Here is a 22,108-nt window from a genome sequence, read left to right on the forward strand (position 1 = left end):
GCCCACTGACACCAGGGCCCACAGGAAAATTTCCTGGTATCCCTGTGGGCCAGTCCAACACTGCCCACCCGAGGACCACCCCTAAAATATGCCGCCCTCGGCACAGGGTGCCTTATTATAAACACACCCATGTGCTAGAATACTAGAACATAATGTGTAGAACATACAGGGGAACAGCAAGTACACACTATGTACAGTATAAGTAGGGTTTCCACCTTTTCTGGAAAAAAATACCGGCCTTCCTATATTTTTATCATTTTACCCTATTAATAAACATGAACATTAATAATCATTTTTCCTGGCCTGGCTGGTAAATTACTGGCCAGTGGCAACCCTGTGTATAAGGGCAGCAGGTGAGGGATATGGAAGATGCGGTGCAACAAGGACTGGTAGTAGGACTTGTCTGCACTACAGTAGTAAGGAGTATATATTGGGACATGGGGTGCCTCCCTATTAAGTAGCACAGTACAATAGAAGGGTATATACATCAAATATACACATTGCTCCCAATCCTTCAAAATTCTTCTAGATTTACCCCCTTAATTCAGACCTGTATCAAATTCACATGGGGAACAGCTAATTCGCATTTGATGCCTGCTGCAGAATGTACTGGTTTCTGTGCAGCCATGTAACCTGCATCTAAATATGCTGCAAGTTAACCATTTGGCGCGTGGAATTTATATGCGTCTGGTATAAAATGGTGGTATGGGCATGTCTTAAACAGTTTGCATTCTATGCCCAATATATGGCATCACTTTAGGATTGGCACAGAGGTTCATGCCATTGGGTTCTCATCAAACAGGTTTGCTTGGCCTTTAACCTGGTGACGGCTTATAGAACATTGAGTCAATAGGCCGTTTCATGTTTGGTTACCCCCCCACGGTGTGCATCTGTGCCATGACAACCCCCTATGAGAAGCAGGCACATAACGTGGGTACACAATGGAAGGCATCCTCTGGCTGGCTGGGGTCAGGGTGGCGGGACACGCAATCCGTGGGAACGCACAAATGAGAGGCAAGAGGTTAACTAGATTTGTACTTAATCACTACAAATATTATCTCTTTATGAAGACAAGGCTGGATTCCGGGGGAAGCTGACCTGGAAGGCACATTGATCCTGACCCTCTTCCTCCCCCCACCCCACAGCTCAGAGGCCTGACACCCTACAGAGGGGCTCTCTTTAATTAATAGGAGCTCGGCTCAGACCATTGGGGGTGATAGCACTTGTTTTCAGGTCATCTGCTCCTAATAGGCTCTCACTGGGAGGGAATTTACAGCTAATTGACAGGCGAGATCAGTTAATGAGCTCTTTGGCCTGACTAGCACCGTACAGAGCACAAAGTGCCTTGGGTGGGGAACCAGTACCTTCCCCGCCAGCAACAAAGACATAACACTTGGATTTAAAGGATCCTGCTCAACCCTTAACCATTCTATTGTCTGGTACCTCAGGATACCTTGTGCTCTGCCACTCCGAGCAGGTCTTATTAGAAGTACCTCTAGCTAGCATATTATTCTTTATTTATTGTGTTTTATTCATGCCATTCAGGCATATTGTGCAGCACTTTGCAGGGAATGTCCAGTCGTCCTCACTGAAAGGGCTTTTTGTTGGGGCTCATAATAAGTAGTTAATACTGTATAGAAATAATTATGGTGTTTACTTTGCCAAAGATTAGCATTCATTCAAGTATATTAAAAGGGGGAGTTCTGAGGGATTCTGTGACCATATACACAAGGCTGAGTTATACAGGGAACTCTGAGTATCACTCATGTATTATAAGGGATAATGTACCCCCTACTGTAAATGATAAGGATATTAGCAGTCACTGAGGGGTTCTGTGCCCATATAAAGGCACAAGGCTGCAGGCTGAGTTATACAGGGAACTCTGAGTATCACTCATGTATTATAAGGGATAATGTACCCCCTACTGTAAATGATAAGGATATTAGCAGTCACTGAGGGGTTCTGTGCCCATATAAAGGCACAAGGCTGCAGGCTGAGTTATACAGGGAACTCTGAGTATCACTCATGTATTATAAGGGGTAATGTACCCCCTACTGTAAATGATAAGGATATTAGCAGTCACTGAGGGGTTCTGTGCCCATATAAAGGCACAAGGCTGCAGGCTGAGTTATACAGGGAACTCTGAGTATCACTCATGTAGTATAAGGGATAACGTACCCCCTACTACAAATTATAAGGATATCACTGCATGATTCTGTATGATTGTTGGTGAGCAGAATGTTTGTAAGCGGCTGGCTGGCTAGTTGTTCCTGAGCCCCATCCATGGGTAGAAGGGCACCTACTGTGGAGAAAAATGGTTAATGTCAGGGAAAGGAATATTTTCGAATCCACAGGAAGATTGAAGTAATGTAAAGCAAGGCGCCCCTATTTATTTATTTGATAACATCCTTTCCCCAGCAACATAGGCGCAGGTTATTTTTCACTGACTTCCAAGTGTTGATGCCCCTGTGGGGTTTTTAATCCCGGTTCCCTATCCCTGATAATTGTGAGCGGTGCGTCGAGTGGCTGCATTTGACAGCTTGTGAAGCTGGTGTTACAGCCCATAATCACTTTGTGCCAAGATGCCTTGAGCCTCCCACCGCCCTCAGGACTCGCTGCTACTTAGTGTTGTCAGGAAACATCTTTAGCTTGGCCTGGAAAGTAGGACACATAGGGACTGTGCATTGTGCCCGCTAAACTCACTTGGTGCCCACTTGGCCACAAGTCACAGCCTAGATTTCTCTAAAGCCTCGTTAAACCTGCTCTTTTCCCCTGCCACTTTAATGCAAAATACAAGAAATATTTAAAGGAATACTGTCATGGGAAAACATGTTTTTTTCAAAACCCATCAGTTAATAGAGCTTCTCCAGCAGAATCCTGCATTGTAATCTGTTTTTCCCATGGGGCTAGCCATATTCTTCATTTCCCAGGGTGCCACAGCCATGTGACCTGTGCTCTGATAAACTTCAGTCACACTTTACTGCTGCGCTGCAAGTTGGAGTGATATCCCCCCCCCCTCCCAGCAGCCGATCAGCGGAACAATGGGAAGAGAGCAAGGTAGCAGCTCCCAGTAGGTATCAGAATAGCACTCAATAGTAAGAAATCCAAGTCCGGCTTGGGACTCCTCCAGTTACATGGGAGTAGGAGAAACAATAGGTTAGCTGAAAGCAGTTCTAATGTGTAGCGCTGGCTGAAAGCTCAGACTCAGGCACAATGCGCTGAGATGGCGCCTACACACCAATATTACAGCTACAAATACATTTGTTGATTCAAGAATAAAAGTTTAACTATTTGGTAATTATTTGCTGTGTAATTTAGAAATAAAAAGTACCCCATGAAAATCATGACCGTATCCATTTAACTTTACACTTTTATCCTGCCTTCTAAAATGTATTTACTGTGATTCTTCCTGCCGGTATAATGAACTGCTCCTTATCTGTAAACCTGAGACACAGGCAGCAAGTGACGTATACACAAGTCTTTATATTTTTGAAATAATGTACTTGAATCCTGGGGGAGGGAGCTATTTGGGCTAAAAACAATGATCCATTAGAATTAAATGTGAACATTTAAGGGAAACTCTGGCTTCTAAACCAAGATTTGTCAAAGAGAAACCCCTAATATCCCTATTACTGTAATCTGTTCCTTTAAAAAGTAGGAATAAATACCATTTATATATGCTGAAATTAAGCTGCAAAACAGTTCTTCTTCTGCATCATTTGAAATCCTGGCAGGGGAGGAGGGACTAAACAATGATATTACCAATTGTAACTTTTCCACAGCTTACAGACAGCATGCAGGAACTACATAACCCACAATGCATTGCACTGTGATGTTCCTTACCTTATTGACATCACATGTGCAGGGAATTATGGGATTGGGAGGATGCAGGCTAAAAGCAGGCTGAGGACAGGCGACTACAGTTACATTTTATTTGAGTCACAAAGTAGTCAGCCAGATCAACAGGTGAATAGGAGGTGGGGCTTAGGGAACTGTTCCAAACCATATTATTACATTAAAAATCATGAAAAGGCTGCATATTTTTTAATGGATGTATATTGCAAATTTTCTTGGAATTATGTTTACTTTTTAACAGCTTAAGTTGTGTTTTGTTGGAGTTCCCCTTTAAATGGATAAAGAGAAGTGCATTTAGCCCCTATCATGGGCGGAATCATGTCAATAACATATTATTTCTTTTTTCATTTCAAGGTAGGCCTTAATATTCTGGTCCAGAGAGCTAACAAGTTTACTCCTTCAACCCGTCTCCTGATCCAGCGCTTTGTACCATTCCCAGCTGTAGGTAAGGCTCTGCCCACTGACCCAAATGCACCAATGGGGAACAGCTTGGCTTGGATGGGCAGGTTGCTATTACTCCAGGTATCTCTCTAGCTGGTTTGTCTGCTACTGAGTACATGGACAGATTCCTCTGCTCCTAAACTGACACTGAAATTAGAGGAACAGGACACAATGGGGTTCAATAGTAAACTGTTTGCAGCACATATATATTCTCCTGTGCTTGTTTTGCACATTTTCCACTTGAAGGAAAAGTAACACCAAAGAAAGGAAAAAATGTATCAAGTATGTATTGAGACAAGCATTGTGTGAAAATATTCACAAACGGCTCACAAATGAAATGGCTGTTTGCGTGACCATGGTCATTGTGTGCGAATGTAGCATCCATTTCGCAAATATAAACTTGCAATTTGTGAAAACTGTTTGGTGGATATTTTATCTGTCGCCAAAGTTGTAGCATAACTGCAGAGTCAGCGCATAAATTTTCGCTATTTAAAAACAATCAGTTTTAATAACAATCACAAACGTTTGCTCGTTAAGTTCGCCAATCTTGTCCAGCTTTATAAATATAAACACACAGGGCAATTATGTTCACTATGGGACTTTCTGCCTCGTGCAAACTTTATAAATGGGCCCCAATATCTGTTAATAAAGCCAAAGGGTGCAAGGAATGGATTAATTCACACACACACTGTCCTCGCCCACTCTATGATATTCCAGTGGTTATAGCTGCACTAATTATGTAGGGCTGTAGCTGGTGGGCATTTAGGGGGATGTAACTGAACTGGGAGGCCCAGATATCACTGCTAATTGGCAGTTAGTTACATGACAGAGCCAGCGTGGGGCACAGATATGAGGGCTGGACATATATGAGCAAGCTGAACATATGTTACATATTTCCTTCAATGAAAGCTATCGCTAACCTGGCCAACCTAGGATTGTTTACACCAAGACCTAAATATATTAGAGGTCCAATTAAGAAACTGTGTGGGACTTTATTCTCTGATAGATCTCCATAGAGCATAAGGGCCTATTTTAAAATGATATGGGAAGGTGAGAAAAGTCTCAGGGAAGTAAGAGCCATCAGAATCTGCCTTTATATTTGCTTTTTGCTGTCGTTATGTTTGTTTCTGTGTCTACCAGCACTAGTCTCTAATGAAGCTCATATTGGCATAACAGTCTCCCTATATTAGTGCTTTATTTGTGCCCTAACCTGCCCTTTTGCTCAATTTGACTTCCTAAACCCCTCCAATTAAGCACAGGCTTGCCCTTAATTCCACCGGGGCTGGGGTAAACAGATTATTAGTTCTAATAAGAAAGCCCTTGGGGTTAGCAGAATCATCACCAGGCCTACATGCCTAATTAATAAATATGTAACCAGCACCCATGTAACTTGCCCTTCTGCCCGGATTACACATGAGATTTGGAATTGTTATGGCTGCTTTGGTCAGGTTGTCCAGTCCTTTGGGTAAGGTGGTGGAGCTTGCAGAAATTGTATATTTATTCAGTTTGCCACCAGAACCAACAAACAATGTGCAATGTACGCCAAACCACCTATGTGTTTCTATATATGTAGTTGTTTTGTATTTATACAGCTCTTTTTATATACTAGGGATGCACCGAATCCAGGATTTGGTTTGGGAATCGGCCCTTTTCAGCAGGATTCGGATTCGGCGGAATCCACGCTGCTAGCAGAATCTAATCCGAATCCTTAAAATCACAGGAACATTTTGTGTCATATTTGGCTCTTTATCAAGCTTGATAAAGAGCCAAATATGGTTTAAAACGTTACTGTTGCTCTTGCCCTTGACCTGAAAATAAAGTGTTGTTTTTTTTTAAACTAAATAGAGTGCTGCTTATAACCAACTTTTATAGGCATCACCATCACACCACAGTGTCATACAGGCAGATAACTAGTATAGTGAGAGTCCAGGGAGTTTACACACTGACCAGAGAGCCACAACTGTTGCCCCCTTCCCTGTCAGTGTCCTGTCACACTTGCCGTTCCGCACACAGCACTTGTCTTTATCCATAATGTCCCCATTGTGCCGCAGGAGCTTGGCTGCTTCCCACAGACACTAACATAGCCTCCGTATGGTCAGCCACTGCCATCTACTGTGTGTTTCATTCTTCTCTCCATTCTCTGATGTCTGAGCACAGGATTTCAGCTCCTCTTCGGTTTCTGTCCGAGATACCAGCATTTAGGGGCCCCAGATTGTTCCCCCGGGGTGGATTCCTGGGGTTCCCTCATACTCTCGTTCCTGACATGTATTAGTGTCCATTTCATTCTTGGCACAAATACAGCAGCATTTATTAAAGAAGGCCAGTTATAAAGAAATAGATTAGTGGCCACCTGGGAAATTCCCATCTGCACAGGCTTTGTACATGGCCGGTGAGGGATGTCTAAGTTACATCCTAACCATATGCTAAACTTCACATTCAGACGCTTTCCTCTCACTGTTTTACTGGTTAATTGAGTTAGGGGGCTAATAAGCTGTTGTTCTGCCCCTGGTCAGAAACTGACACTTCTCCTGCTTCTCCTATGGTTCTAGTTTTGGAAGCTTTATCCCCTTTATTCAGTGATTGCCTTTTAGCGAGTAGCAGTGTAGCCTGCCATTGGGTACTGATGGTTGTAGTGAATGCTGGAACTTGTAGTTCAGGACAGCTGGCTGCAGGTTTACTGCTCCATTCTGATTCACAGCCCTGTTCTTTAGCTTTCTCCCGTCAGTTATTCCATCAGTCTGTAGCCACATCCTCTCGTACCCATTTCACAATCATATGTAGAATCATTGCGCCTTATTGCACCTCTTTGTGTCATGTGATTAATCAAGTCATTCTGCACCAAATAGAGATTATTGATAATCTACATTATGATTGGTAATAAACCTATATAGACCTAACATACCACCAACAGCTGTTCCTGTAGTTAGTACATAATATTTGTGACATACACAGATATATACAGTACTTACACATAGTTGACATTACCTGAACGTTGCTTCTCTAGAGGTATCCAACCTCAGCTTAGCAGCCCACCCTAAAGTGATTTAAAGGGAATGTATGGTGCTCTGTCACATCCATACTTTGGCAGAGAAAACCCTACATGGCCTACAAGGATCAGGAACTTCCCAAGGTACACCTACCCAAATGGTAGCCACCTCCTTCTGCCCGTAGCTTACAGACCCACCCTACAATAAAGTGGAGGAACAACACTAATTCCCACTAATAACGTTGAATCCATATCATTGCATGTTTATGTTAATTATGTTTGCATTTATTTATTAATTATTCAACCTACAGCCCTTCACAATGAATTCAGGTCGGAGACTAGAGGGATGCTGGGAATTTTTCTTCCTCTATGGCAGGAGAACCAATCACCTTGTCATAAATGATCTGTAGAATTGTAGAACAAATCTGGTCCCATAACATAATTTGGCAGATGGGGGTGTCTAAACTTTGTTTTCCTTTCTAGCCAGTGCCAATGTGTGCAACGTGGTCCTGATGAGACACGGCGAGTTGGAGGATGGGATTGATGTTCTGGACAGCAGCGGGCAGATCGTTGGCTCCTCGAGGATAGCTGCTAAACATGTGGGTATAGTTCCCTAGACTGGACTTCTTTCTCTGAAAGGAACCAGTTAGAAGCTTTACTGCATTCCCAATGTCCTTTAAGGGACCTGATTTAAGAAATTCATGGTGTGTGTTTGCTGAACTGGGCATTCCCACTTGTAAGGACATTGGGGAGGGCAGGATAAAGATGCATTTTGCTTACTGGGTGAGGTGATATTCTTTTAGTAATTTTCTTTCCTTGTTACATTTCATGTGCAGAATAGGGGATTTTGGGTCACTGCTTTCTCTGAGAATCTATTTCTCACATTGTGCAAATTGCATTTGAGAATAATGCACCAGCAGCCATGTTCCAGAGTCTGGTCCCAGTCCCCTACAGAAGTACCTCCACACGGGGCTTGTCAGTCAAATAAACCTATATCTGTCTTGCCCCCATCTCACCCTGCTTTGCTAAACCAAATACATTGTGCTTGCGTGAATGAAAGAAATCTGACTGCCATGTTGTTTGTGCAAGTAACACGCTACACGCAGAGCCCCGCAGACACACATTTATGGTGCGAAGCCTCCAGCTGTTTCCATTTTTATTTAAACACCTGCCTTAAAATCTGAGAGAAGTGGCCATATGCTTCTCGCTTTTTATACACTCCTTCTCTCTGCTCGCTTAGCAAGGCCCGCTCGTTCCCCCCGGGTTCCATCGGAATATTAATTGCTATCCTGCACAGATCACTCTCTGTAAGAGGGCAAACTCCTATTCTAATGTGAGTTGCACATCGGCTCCTAATGATAGGCTGTGTCGGGCAGCATATAGAGGGACTGACACTGCACCAGGATAAAGGGGAGGTCAATGAAATTAGGGTTAAACAGACACATATAAAATGTACATGCTGTTTGCCTAATTGACATTTAATTTAGGTGCATATGCCTGCATCAAAGTCAGTGCAGTCTGCAGCATGCATTCTAAATAAATCGCTTAGACTAAAACTGCCTGTCTGACTCTTTTATTGTTCCCTTGCTTTCAGGCGCTGCTGGAAACGGCTCTTACTAGAGTGGTGCTGCCCATGCCGATACTGGTTCTACCTCCCATCATTATGTCTGTACTTGAAAAGTAAGTTTCACTCTCTGAACAAAATGATGCTCCATTTGTATCTGTATCATCTGCTCATCTACATTAGCAACCTTGTCCTTACATCAGCCACATGGGAGCTCTATCTCTTTCAGGTATAGTCATTTATTTACATAACATACACACCCCTATATGTAATAAAAGGCAGTAAGTTTCCCGGGAGCAGTAATGCATAGCAACCAATGAGATGGTGACCAGTAAATTTTACCTGCTGATTGGTTGCTATGGGTTATTGCTCCTGGGCAAACTTTGTGCCTTTTCTACATAAACCCAACAATGTCTTTAGCCAGGGAGTATATATGGCTCCATTAGCAGGCCAGTGAAAGCAGGATACAACCCTTCGAACCATGAGGCAACATCAAAATCATAAAGGAAAAATATCCAGCAACTCCAAACTGATCATAAAACCAAAAAATGTACTCAGATCATAATGTTAAAAGATACTAACAGACTCCATGGTACTCTGCCTTACACGTTTCATGCCCTCTGGTTCTTATTCATAGGCAATAAGGATCCACAATGCCATGAGAAATTTTAAAGGAGGGAAAACCCTACCACCATCGCGATCTTAATCCTGCATGCCTTCTGCATGTTTTATAACACACAAAGGATCTATATATTGAACCTGTTAAACAGAATGATAAGGACCTGGGGTTTTCTGGATATAGGCTATTTCTGTAATTTGGATTTCCATACCTTAAGGCTACTAAAAAATTGTTTAAACATTAATTTATCCCAGTAGGATTGTTTTGCCTGCAATAAGAATTAATTATATCTTAGTTGGGATCAATTACAGAGAAAAGGGAATCATTTAACCATGAAATTAACCAAATAGGATTGTTCTGCCCCCAATAAGTGGTAATTATATCTTAGTTGGGATCAAGTACAGGCACTGTTTTATTATTACAGAGAAAAGGGAATCATTTAAACATGAAATAAACCCAATAGGGCTGTTCTGCCCCCAATAAGGGGTAATTATATCTTAGTTGGGATCAAGTACAGGTACTGTTTTATTATTACAGAGAAAAGGGAATCATTTAACCATTAAATAAACCCAATAGGGCTGTTCTGCCCCAATAAGGGGTAATTATATCTTAGTTGGGATCAAGTACAGGTACTGTTTTATTATTACAGAGAAAAGGGAATCATTTAACCATTAAATAAACCCAATAGGGCTGTTCTGCCCCCAATAAGGGGTAATTATATCTTAGTTGGGATCAAGTACAGGTACTGTTTTATTATTACAGAGAAAAGGGAATCATTTAACCATTAAATAAACCCAATAGGGCTGTTCTGCCCCCAATAAGGGGTAATTATATCTTAGTTGGGATCAAGTACAGGCACTGTTTTATCATTACAGAGAAAAGGGAATAATTTAACCATTAAATAAACCCAATAGGGCTGTTCTGCCCCAATGAGGGGTAATTATATCTTAGTTGGGATCAAGTACAGGTACTGTTTTATTATTACAGAGAAAAGGGAATCATTTAAACATGAAATAAACCCAAAAGGGCTGTTCTGCCCCAATAAGGATTATTTATATCTTAGTTGGGATCAAGTACAGGTACTGTTTTATTATTACAGAAAAAAGGGAATCATTTAACCATTAAATAAACCCAATAGGACTGTTCTGCCCCAATGAGGGGTAATTATATCTTAGTTGGGATCAAGTACAAGGTACTGTTTTATTATTACAGAGGAATATATATATATATATATATATATATATATATATATATATATATATATATATATACAAAAAAAAGTTCTGCACTCGTGGGTCTTGAGTAAATAAATAAAAAATATTTATTCAATTATATTGATGATTGAATAAATATTTTTGATTTATATACTCAAGACCCATGAGTGCAGAACTTTTTTTTTTCCTTGTTTTCTACATTGTTTTGTGTGCACCTCCTGAGTTGTGTGTGTGTGTATATATATATATATATATATATATATATATATATTTATTTTTTTTAATATATTTTTATATATATATATATATAGGAGACAGGAGCACAACCCTTCAAAAATTAGACAGCTGCTGGTAAAAAAAATAAATGTATAGAGAAAGAGTACTGTGCTCACTGTGACTTAGTACAAAAGAAAAAGATATATCAGGGTTGAGGAAAAAAGTTATTTTTTTACAATAATACATTTTATTCTTTTATACTAAGTCCCAGTGAGTGCGGAACTCTTTTCCTCCCTCTTTTTATATATATAACATAATAGGAGGAGTGCACACACCGTAGGAGTCCTGTGCCTGGGGGCCAAGTAATAAATGTAGAACACAGATCAAAAATGGACTCGGCACTCGCAGGGCATTGAAAGTGTAAGCAAACAAGGTGGTAATGTGTTTGATAAATTGCTTAGAAATGAGGTCCAGTGGATTTTCCGCTTAGTTACAAGATTACTGTTGGGCATGAACGTTAAATATAATGTGTCATGCTTTGTTTGTTCCCGTTCAGTACACCTTTAACGCTTTCATATATTTTTGTTCTATGTTACCCACCATGGGATGTATTTATATAGAGTTGTTGTACTGATTTTTTTTTATCAATTATCACTAGTTTCAGGAAATTCACCTTTTTTACACTATATTGACTGGTAATACTTTACTTTATTAGAGTTAATCTCCTTAACAAACTTTACCTGGCTACCCTGCCATAGGCACAGTAAATTATCTTTATCTAGAGTTACTTATTTATGTTCACACTTCAGACTGGTTTCTGTGCAGCCATGCAACATGCACCTACAATGTTAATTAACAGGTGGATTTCAATTAGATTTGGTGTCAAATTTGACAAAATTATGTAAGCTGGCCATACGGGAGCCACCATTGGCTGCAGCCACTCAAGATCGATAGACAGCTTTTTGGCCTGTGTATGAGGCCAGAATGACAGCCTGCCTGACTCATATCTGGTTGGGAATCAGACCGATATCTCCAGGGCCTTTTCTGCAGTCTGCCCCCTGCCTTATATGCACATTATGCTGATCAGGCAGTGCATGAAACTGGCAGTTTGGGCACTAGAGGTCACTGTTTCACTGAAGTGTATGCATGAAATGTAACTCCATGTGACAAACTATGTGCTGCCAATGAATAAAAGGTGATGGGTAAGCCTGTAGGGCGTGGGGGGGGCACATTCCAGAAATGAAAAGTTTCCCCTGCAGGACAGTCCCTTTAGAGGTGTATAATGGTGTTTTTGCCCGGTGTCTAACAGTAAGGTGCATATAGGACAGGTTTCTGCACATTTCTGTTCCACAATTGATACCTTGACGTGGTATGGTGGCTTACCAATCTTATAATCATAATTTTGTAACTAAAAACCCCTGTTTTTGGAAACACATGCACTAGCAAAGATAATTTACTTATGAAACAGGGGACCAGGGAATGTGCATTGATCAATCCCCCTCTCTTTTTTTGTATGCTTGTAGCTAATTTGGCCAGATCAGTCACACTTCCATTGTATTTGTATACTCTATTTAGCCTTGGAGTGCTCCCACAACCCCTTTCTGTGTATCCACAATTGATACCTGACAGATCTGTTTTTCTCAGGCTTGAAATGGTTGTCCCATGCAAACATTTAGTTAACATTATATGAACATCAGGGTGCTTGTTTGCTGCAAATGTCCAAATTGGACACTGCTCTAAAATGGATTATCTCATAGTTTTGAAAATCAAGCAAATATAGTTACACCCTTGTGACTGACAGGCTTTATAGTCCAATAGCAGTGACAAAAACCATCCGCAGATTGCTATTGTGCAGCACTCCTGCTTTTCAGGGGGGACTTGTCCATGCAGGGCTCCTGAATATCATTTCTATATAGACAAAAACCGGCTAGCAGAGCAAACCCACAGGGCATTGCCATATTATGCAAATGAGCGGCACTAATGAGCAAGGTGACGAGACGCGGCGGCAGGTGTGGCGGGGCTGGGCGCAGATCAGCAGATGTACGACAAGGGGAATCTGACGGTGGCAATTTGGCCGCTCTCTACCTGAGACTGGCAAGTCACAACAGCCAGACGCTGGCAGTCACATCACCAGTTGATGAGTACGTGCCGGGCATAGTGAGCTGGTGGGATGAATAAGAGTTAATGCCAATTGCACAGCCTCTGGCCGTCTGGGGATTGAATTGATTTGCTAGCATTTAAATACTACATCAAACGGCTCATAGGGTTATTGTACCTTTAAAGGTTTCTCCTTGTAGATTGTAAGCTCTTTTGTGCAGGGCTCTCTTCACCTCTTGTATCGGTTATTGATTGCTTTATATGTTACTCTGTATGTCCAATGTATGAAACCCACTTATTGTACAGCGCTGCGGGATATGTTGGTGCTTTATAAATAAATGTTAATAATAATAATAATAATAATAATAATAATGAGTCCTACACTCTGTGTCTTACAGGTATAACACCCTTGTTTTACAGTATCTGAAATGTATGCTCATACAGTCAATGTTTTGGCAAATACAGGGATTTTGCTCACTCGGAGTCAATGTCGGTACCTATCCATCTCTTCCTCTTTAAAGGGGTAGTTCACCTTCTCGTTATAAAATGGCCAATTCTCAGGAACTTTTTAATTGGTCTTCATTATTTATTTTTTATAATTTTTGTATAATTTTCCTTCTTCTTCTCTTTTAAGCTTCCAAATGGGGGTCACTGACCCCAGCAGCACATACACTGTTGCTCTGTGAGGCTACAGTTTTATTGTTGTTGTCATTTTTTAATACTTATCTTTTTATTCAGGTGTTCTCCTATTCATATTTTGCTGTCTTATTCAAACCACTGCCTGGGTGCTATGGTAATTTAGACTCTAGCAACCAGATAGCTGCTCAAATTTCCAAACTGGAGAGCTGCTGAACAAAAAGCTAAATAATTAAAAAAAACTACAATATAATAAATAATGAAGACCAATTACAAATTGTCTCACAATATCACCCTCTACATCATACTCAAAGTTATTCAAAGGTAAACAACCCCTTTAAGAGCTCTCTGTCCCTGGGATATGACAAGAAGTGCAAATTAAACACGGACATAGATCAGTTCAAAGTTGGAAATGGTATTTGTGAAAGTGACTTGGGTCTCTGTAACGTGATACATGAGAGAAAAGATGCCCTGAAGGCTGCTAGGGAGTAGCAGGCAGTTAGAACTGCAAAGGCTAGAGACACCCTTGCAGTTGGTCTGACTGGTCTGTGGTTCTGTCTAACCCACAAAATGGGATTCGGAAAATTCATCCCTGAATATCTTCATTTGCACCCTATATACAAATCATCCACATAAGAAAAGTGTCAGATCTGATCAAATTCTCTAATTTCTCCTGCTTTAGCTGAATATTAAAAACTCAACTTCAGTTAAAATGATTGATTTTTCAAATGACCATTTTGAGCATATTTGTATCTTATTTTAGCCGATTTATTATAAATATTTTTTTAAAGGGGACCCTAAGAAATAGTTTTTTAATTGTTTTCTATTGTGTTTGTCAAGCATAATAGACTTCCCTTACACTAGATGAATTATTTAAGTTTTGTTTCCTTCAGTCTTGGAATTCACAATCACAGCAAGCAGGGAAGCGCCATTTTGTGGGCACTGTTAGTAAGGCAAGCTTTGTATCATGCCTGAAGCTTTATATGGCTACACAATTAGATGGTGAGGAGGGAGGGGGAAAGTGAGGAGTGCAGTGACATCTAGGAAGTGCTGAATAGAAAGTGAAAGTAATTGTCTGCCCCGCCTCTATGCCTAAGGCGTAGAGGCGGGGCAGGCAATATATGATGGACAGCTGGGATTTTAAATGCCTTTATAATCGGTATGGATTTGTTAATAAAAAGGAATTTAGGTTTCATGTTTAATTTGAAAAGGATATTTATTATATAACTATTTATGTTTAGGTGACAGGTCCCCTCAGATGGGATCTGTGCCACTGTGACAGAATGCTCTGTTATACAGATAGCTAGAATCTCAGCCATAAAGCAGGGCAGGACTGCTGCTTACAATGGGGGGGATCAGATAGGATCTGTGCCACTGTGACAGAATGCTCTGTTATACAGATAGCTAGAATCTCAGCCATAAAGCAGGGCAGGACTGCTGCTTACAATGGGGGGATCAGATAGGATCTGTGCCACTGTGACAGAATGCTCTGTTATACAGATAGCTAGAATCTCAGCCATAAAGCAGGGCAGGACTGCTGCTTACAATGGGGGGATCAGATAGGATCTGTGTCACTGTGACAGAATGCTCTGTTATACAGATAGCTAGAATCTCAGCCATAAAGCAGGGCAGGACTGCTGCTTACAATGGGGGGATCAGATAGGATCTGTGCCACTGTGACAGAATGCTCTGTTATACAGATAGCTAGAATCTCAGCCATAAAGCAGGGCAGGACTGCTGCTTACAATGGGGGGATCAGATAGGATCTGTGCCACTGTGACAGAATGCTCTGTTATACAGATAGCTAGAATCTCAGCCATAAAGCAGGGCAGGACTGCTGCTTACAATGGGGGGGATCAGATAGGATCTGTGCCACTGTGACAAAATGCTCTGTTATACAGATAGCTAGAATCTCAGCCATAAAGCAGGGCAGGACTGCTAGTTAATAACAGAAAGATTTAACCAAAGGTGTAATTATCCATTTTACAATTTGTTAGTAATTCTTCCAAAAATCACCGTACTTTATTAAACTTACTACAACGTTTTAGTATATATTTTCTTTTCTGTGGCCATGTCCCTTTAAGATAAAAAAAAGAAGACTGGTTTGAGAAAGTGTTGATAACAAAGTCCGAATGCTGCAGAAATCGCCAGCTCAGGATTATCACTTCTGTTGCAAACGAGGTCCCCTTTAAACTGGATAATAATGACCGTCAGTACTTTTTTTTTTCTTCTTTAATAAATTATTAATTGAAGGCAGAGTCCTACCAATCTTAGAATCAGATGTCCAATTAAGAAATTACACCTTCTTCTTTTAATTGGGGGGACCCCCCCCCCCGTCCTCACTCTTTAAATGAAGTCATATTGTTGCTTAATTAGGATGCTCCATCCATTATAATGTGAACTGGACTTCTTCGTTACCACTCCGCAGGACGCCTCACGCTATCCATGTTAATTTTAAATTGGTTCGCTATTTCTCGCCTGTGTTTTTTTTTTCTTTATTACTTTGTTGGGCTTAGATGATTAAGGGAGACCAAGAGGGCATTAATTACAAACGATGAAACTTCAGAGAAGGGAGAGGGCTGGGGGGATGTGACCACAAGGCTGCGGGACAATTTAAAGGCTAACAACAATCTTAATAAGTGATGTAAGTCAGGGCTCACTTGCAAATCATTGATGGGATCCGAGTCCTCTTCACACATAATTTGGTGTATATTTGCTAACTCATTGCACAGAGATATCTTATTACCCTTGTCCTCTTAAGCCCTTAATTTCCACTCTGCCATCACAACGAGCTGTCACGGCCGCTTGCTTAAGTAGCCCTCCCTTTTGTGTTCCGAGCCGCAGGAAAGCAAAGCCAAAGGGGACTTCTTCAGTTCCGGCGTAGATTCTCTTTTGCAGGGAGTTCACCAACGACATAAATGTGAAGGCAGGAATGGGTACATTGGTTCTCTTAATAGAGAAATACATTCAGTAGAAAGGATATCTTTGATGGGTTAGCATTGGGGAATGGAATTGGTAGTAAGCATTGATGCAATGTCTGGTAGGGGTAAAGATGGCCATACACTGAAAGATCCACCATTATCCCTTATATTTCATTAGTGATACTTACAGATCCCTGTATAACTCAGCCTGCAGCCTTGTGCCTTTATATGGTCACAGAACCCCTCAGTGACTGCTAATATCCTTATCATTTACAGTAGGGGGTGCATTATCCCTTATATTACATAAGTGATACTCAGAGTTCCCTGTATAACTCAGCCTGCAGCCTTGTGCCTTTATATGGGGGGCACAGAACCCCTCAGTGACTGCTAATATCCTTATCATTTACAGTAGGGGGTACATTATCCCTTATAATACATGAGTGATACTCAGAGTTCCCTGTATAACTCAGCCTGCAGCCTTGTGCCTTTATATGGGCACAGAACCCCTCAGTGACTGCTAATATCCTTATCATTTACAGTAGGGAGTACATTATCCCTTGTAAGACATGAGTGATACTCAGAGTTCTATGACCTGTATCATTAAGCCTCGAGTGCTAGTATTCTGTGCTCATGGAGTAGGACCCATGAATATGAGATGAGTAGGGTTGCTACCTGTCTGGTTTTGACCCAGACAGCTCGGTTTTCGGTAGGGCTGACTACCTGCCTGGTATTCTCAATTTTGAAAACCAGACAGGATTCTCTAAGATTGACGCGGCGATTGACCAGTCGCAGATCTCCATGTCATAGACCTGCCCTGTATCAACCCATCACGCCCTGCCCCCTGTGACGTCACGCAAGCCTCCCTGCCCGGAGTTCCTGGCCAGGAGAAGTGTCATTTCCCTTGCTGTGTAAGGCCTACCTGTACTACATGGCATGGCTATAGTAGCAGTGGGGGAATAATAGCCTCTGGGAAGGGACTGGGCTGTGGGATAGCAGGTATAGTAGGGAGAGATGGTGCCTATAGTAGCAGTGGGGGGATAATAGCCTCTGGGAAGGGACTGGGGCTGTGGGATAGCAGGTATAGTAGGGAGAGATGGTGCCTTTAGTAGCAGTGGGGGGATAATAGCCTCTGGGAAGGGACTGGGGCTGTGAGATAGCAGGTATAGTAGGGAGAGATGGTGCCAATAGTAGCAGTGGGGGAATAATAGCCTCTGGGAAGGGACTGGGGCTGTGAGATAGCAGGTATAGTAGGGAGAGATGGTGCCTATAGTAGCAGTGGGGGATAATATCCTCTGGGAAGGGACTGGGGCTGTGGGATAGCAGGTATAGTAGGGAGAGATGGTGCCTATAGTAGCAGTGGGGGAATAATAGCCTCTGGGAAGGGACTGGGGCTGTGGGATAGCAGGTATAGTAGGGAGAGATGGTGCCTATAGTAGCAGTGGGGAGATAATAGCCTCTGGGAAGGGACTGGGGCTGTGGGATAGCAGGTATAGTAGGGAGAGATGGTGCCTATAGTAGCAGTGGGGAGATAATAGCCTCTGGGAAGGGACTGGGGCTGTGGGATAGCAGGTATAGTAGGGAGAGATGGTGCCTATAGTAGCAGTGGGGAGATAATAGCCTCTGGGAAGGGACTGGGGCTGTGGGATAGCAGGTATAGTAGGGAGAGATGGTGCCTATAGTAGCAGTGGGATAATAGCCTCTGGGAAGGGACTGGGGCTGTGGGATAGCAGGTATAGTAGGGAGAGATGGTGCCTATAGTAGCAGTGGGATAATAGCCTCTGGGAAGGGACTGGGGCTGTGGGATAGCAGGTATAGTAGGGAGAGATGGTGCCTATAGTAGCAGTGGGGGGATAATAGCCTCTGGGAAGGGACTGGGGCTGTGGGATAGCATGTATAGTAGGGAGAGATGGTGCCTATAGTAGCAGTGGGATAATAGCCTCTGGGAAGGGACTGGGGCTGTGGGATAACAGGTATAGTAGGGAGAGATGGTGCCTATAGTAGCAGTGGGATAATAGCCTCTGGGAAGGGACTGGGGCTGTGGCATAGCAGGTATAGTATGGAGAGATGGTGCCTATAGTAGCAGTGGGGGGATAATAGCCTCTGGGAAGGGACTGGGGCTGTGGGATTGCAGGTATAGTAGGGAGAGATGGTGCCTATAGTAGCAGTGGGGGGATAATAGCCTCTGGGAAGGGACTGGGGCTGTGGCATAGCAGGTATAGTAGGGAGAGATGGTGCCTATAGTAGCAGTGGGGGGATAATAGCCTCTGGGAAGGGACTGGGGCTGTGGGATAGCAGGTATAGTAGGGAGAGATGGTGCCTATAGTAGCAGTGGGGGGATAATAGCCTCTGGGAAGGGACTGGGGCTGTGGGATAGCAGGTATAGTAGGGAGAGATGGTGCCTATAGTAGCAGTGGGATAATAGCCTCTGGGAAGGGACTGGGGCTGTGGGATAGCAGGTATAGTAGGGAGAGATGGTGCCTATAGTAGCAGCAGGATAATAGCCTCATGGTATGAGTTGGAACCCTTGGTTTTGGTGGTTGCAGGTTGTCGATTTTAGTTGTCAGCTAAAGGACTGGCAACTGAAAGGCCTTTTATATAAATAATAACCAGAACTAAGAAAGGCACCATTCTGGCACTTAGTTAAAGCCGCACAGAATGAACAGTAGATGCCCTAACATATTGATCCTCCTCCCTTTCCTTCAGTCACAGTTACTGGTTTTATTTCTGCAAAAACTCACAGTTCTTTACAATGACAGAGCCCAAGGGTTGGCATAGAATAAGAGTCATCTGCTTCCAAGCACTCTTTTTGTTTTTTACCTGCTAGAAAATTAATCCAACCTGACACCATCATTAAAGCTGGCAATCTGGTCCATTCATTGAAGGAGCGGTGTAATCTCTTGTACCTGTCACCTCAGCGTCACTGACACGCTTTCACGCTTGCACGATCGCTCTTGATACTTCCTGTATAGGTGTCCCAACACATCCTAATCTCTTGATCACATTGAAGTTTTCTCAAACAAAGACGGGGTTGGCTCAGTCTGTCTGTTCTTCTGTAACTCGCAGCCCTTAGGGCCTTCATTTGTATGTGCACTTGCTGAAGTCATTATGTGACTTGCTCTCACGTTCCCCTCTGATTGTGCTGATGCAGATAGAAAACAGACACAGTGCAACCAAAAGTTCTTCCCTCAAACTAATGAGCTATAACTGTTAATTAGGCAATGCATTGGGCTATTGATGGCTGTGGAAGACAGACAGAAATTATCTGTTGGGTTCTGTCTTCTTTACAAGTCACCCAAGGCATTTAAACGCCTGATAAAAGTGAATGGGTACGTGCCAAGATTTGGGGGAAAAGAAAGGAACCAGTTTCCCTGTTATTAAAATGATGACTTTGCTTTTATATAGCGCCAGATGTGTGAGATGGTAATGTGTAATGTGCTCAGGGCCACCTTCGGGGGGGTTAGTACAGGTGCTAGTCCTGTGGGGGACCCTTCCAAATGTAGACCCAGTGGGATGCCTGCATGGCAATTACCCTTTTTTAATTTACTTTGGCCCCGGTTTCAAAGCCAACATGAAGCTTTGCTACCTAGGGGTATAGTCTGGTTTATCCAAGCACACATGGAGCTGTATGTGGTACAAATGCCCATAAGAGCTAATATAATAATAGAGAATGGAATGTGGGGTAAGGAGTAGGTAAAAGGAGTAGACAGAGAAAGAGAGAGAGAGAAAAAAAACATCTAAAAGAGGGTGGTATGAAAGACAAGAAATCCCACAACATGGCAATGTGAAAGAGCAAATGGAAAAGGAGAATAGTATAGGAAAAGAAAGAAGGTACAAGCATAAAATAAGCTTTAGGAGATAAATGGAGAAGAAAGGAAAGAGAGTGACGAAAGTTGTGCACAAAAAACAAAGAGGTTAGAGAGTAAGACTGAATAGCTTGGAGTAGACATGCACAGGCCTAGATAGCATGGAATAAACATGCATAGTACTAGACAGCATGGAACAGACATGCACAGAACTGGATAGCATGGAATAGATATGCATAGGACTAGATAGCATGGAGTAGATATATAAAGGACTAGATAGCATGAAGTAGCTATGCACAGGACTAGATGGCATGGAATAGACATGCATCTTACTGGATACAATGAAGTAGACATGCATATTACTGGATAGCATAGAGTAGACATGCACAGAACTAGATAGCATGGAGTAGACATGCATATTACTGGATACCATGAAGTAGACGTACACAGGACTAGATAGCATGGTGTAGACATGCATATTACTGGATAGTATGAAGTAGACGTGCACAGGACTAGATAGCATGGAGTAGAGACACATAGGACTGGATAGCATGGAGTAGAGATACATAGGACTGGACAGCATGAAGTAGAGACACATAGGACTGGATAGCATGGAGTAGAGACACATAGGACTGGACAGCATGGAGTAGAGACACAAAGGACTGGATAGCATGGAGTAGAGACACATAGGACTGGATAGCATGGAGTAGAGACACATAGGACTGGATAGCATGGAGTAGAGACACATAGGACTGGATAGCATGGAGTAGAGACACAAAGGACTGGATAGCATGGAGTAGAGACACATAGGACTGGATAGCATGGAGTAGAGACACATAGGACTGGACAGCATGGAGTAGAGACACATAGGACTGGATAGCATGGAGTAGAAACACATAGGACTGGATAGCATGGAGTAGAGTCAGGGTCTTGTGGGAGATGTCTTCATCCACTGATGAGAATGACACTCCTTTTCTTAAAACCGTAACAGAAATGTGTGTCACATTATTCATGGATCCGGAAGGAAAGAAGTCGACGGTTCCTCACCTGGTTCCTGTTCTGTATGTTTGTACGGTGACAGTTTGTTACATAGTCTGGTAATTAATGTAAAAGTAAACAAAAAATTAGCGCATGTAACACCTGCTTGCTTTCTTGTTTCATAATGTATGAAATGCAGTCATTAGGAGAATGCGTGTCTCGCTGAGGAACGCAATGTCAATGTCAAAAAACATGCAGATTTTACTTTGGTGCGAGGCTTAAAATAGGGATCTGCTAATTTAAAATCCTAACGGGGAAAGCTGGAAATGTATTGTTGTAAGTAACAAACAACATAGCGCTAGCAAGTATGTTCCCAGCCAGAAATAAAATCCCACTATCATAATGAGCTGATGTTATTGAGCAGAACCCAGCAAACAGCATCGACTGTATTGGCACCATATCCAGCGACCATTCCTCTCACCCTCTGTCTCTCTCTCTCCTGCAGGACATCTCTGCTGCGTTCATACCCAAGACTGGTCCTCCCCGTGCATAGCCTTGTGTGCCTTGCTGCCTTTGGACTGGCTCTTCCTTTGGCCATCAGTCTCTTTCCCCAGATGTCAGAGGTCAGTCACACTCTTCCTTTCTACTGGGTGATTGCTCTGCCATTACCTTGAATGGCCATATTACTGTGTGTGTGTTGGCACAGTCCAACAACCTGCACTGTAAGTGGCCCATTCAATATTCGGAAATAGTCACCAACAGTCTAAAATGCTTGGTT

The 22,108-nt window shown here is 42.4% G+C and overlaps 1 protein-coding gene across 2 annotated transcripts in view; it reads left to right on the forward strand.

Moving 5' to 3' along the window:
- The window catches only part of sfxn5 (sideroflexin 5), a 91,401-nt gene that overhangs the window by 43,446 nt on the left and 25,847 nt on the right, over positions 1-22,108 (forward strand). For both annotated transcript variants that reach the window (XM_031897791.1, NM_001004915.1), the window contains 4 exon segments: positions 4,210-4,300; positions 7,766-7,881; positions 8,877-8,962; positions 21,836-21,953. In XM_031897791.1, coding sequence (XP_031753651.1) covers positions 4,210-4,300; positions 7,766-7,881; positions 8,877-8,962; positions 21,836-21,953 — 411 coding nt within the window.

The sequence above is a fragment of the Xenopus tropicalis genome, chromosome 1, assembly GCF_000004195.4.
Source record: "Xenopus tropicalis strain Nigerian chromosome 1, UCB_Xtro_10.0, whole genome shotgun sequence".
NCBI lineage: Eukaryota > Metazoa > Chordata > Amphibia > Anura > Pipidae > Xenopus > Xenopus tropicalis.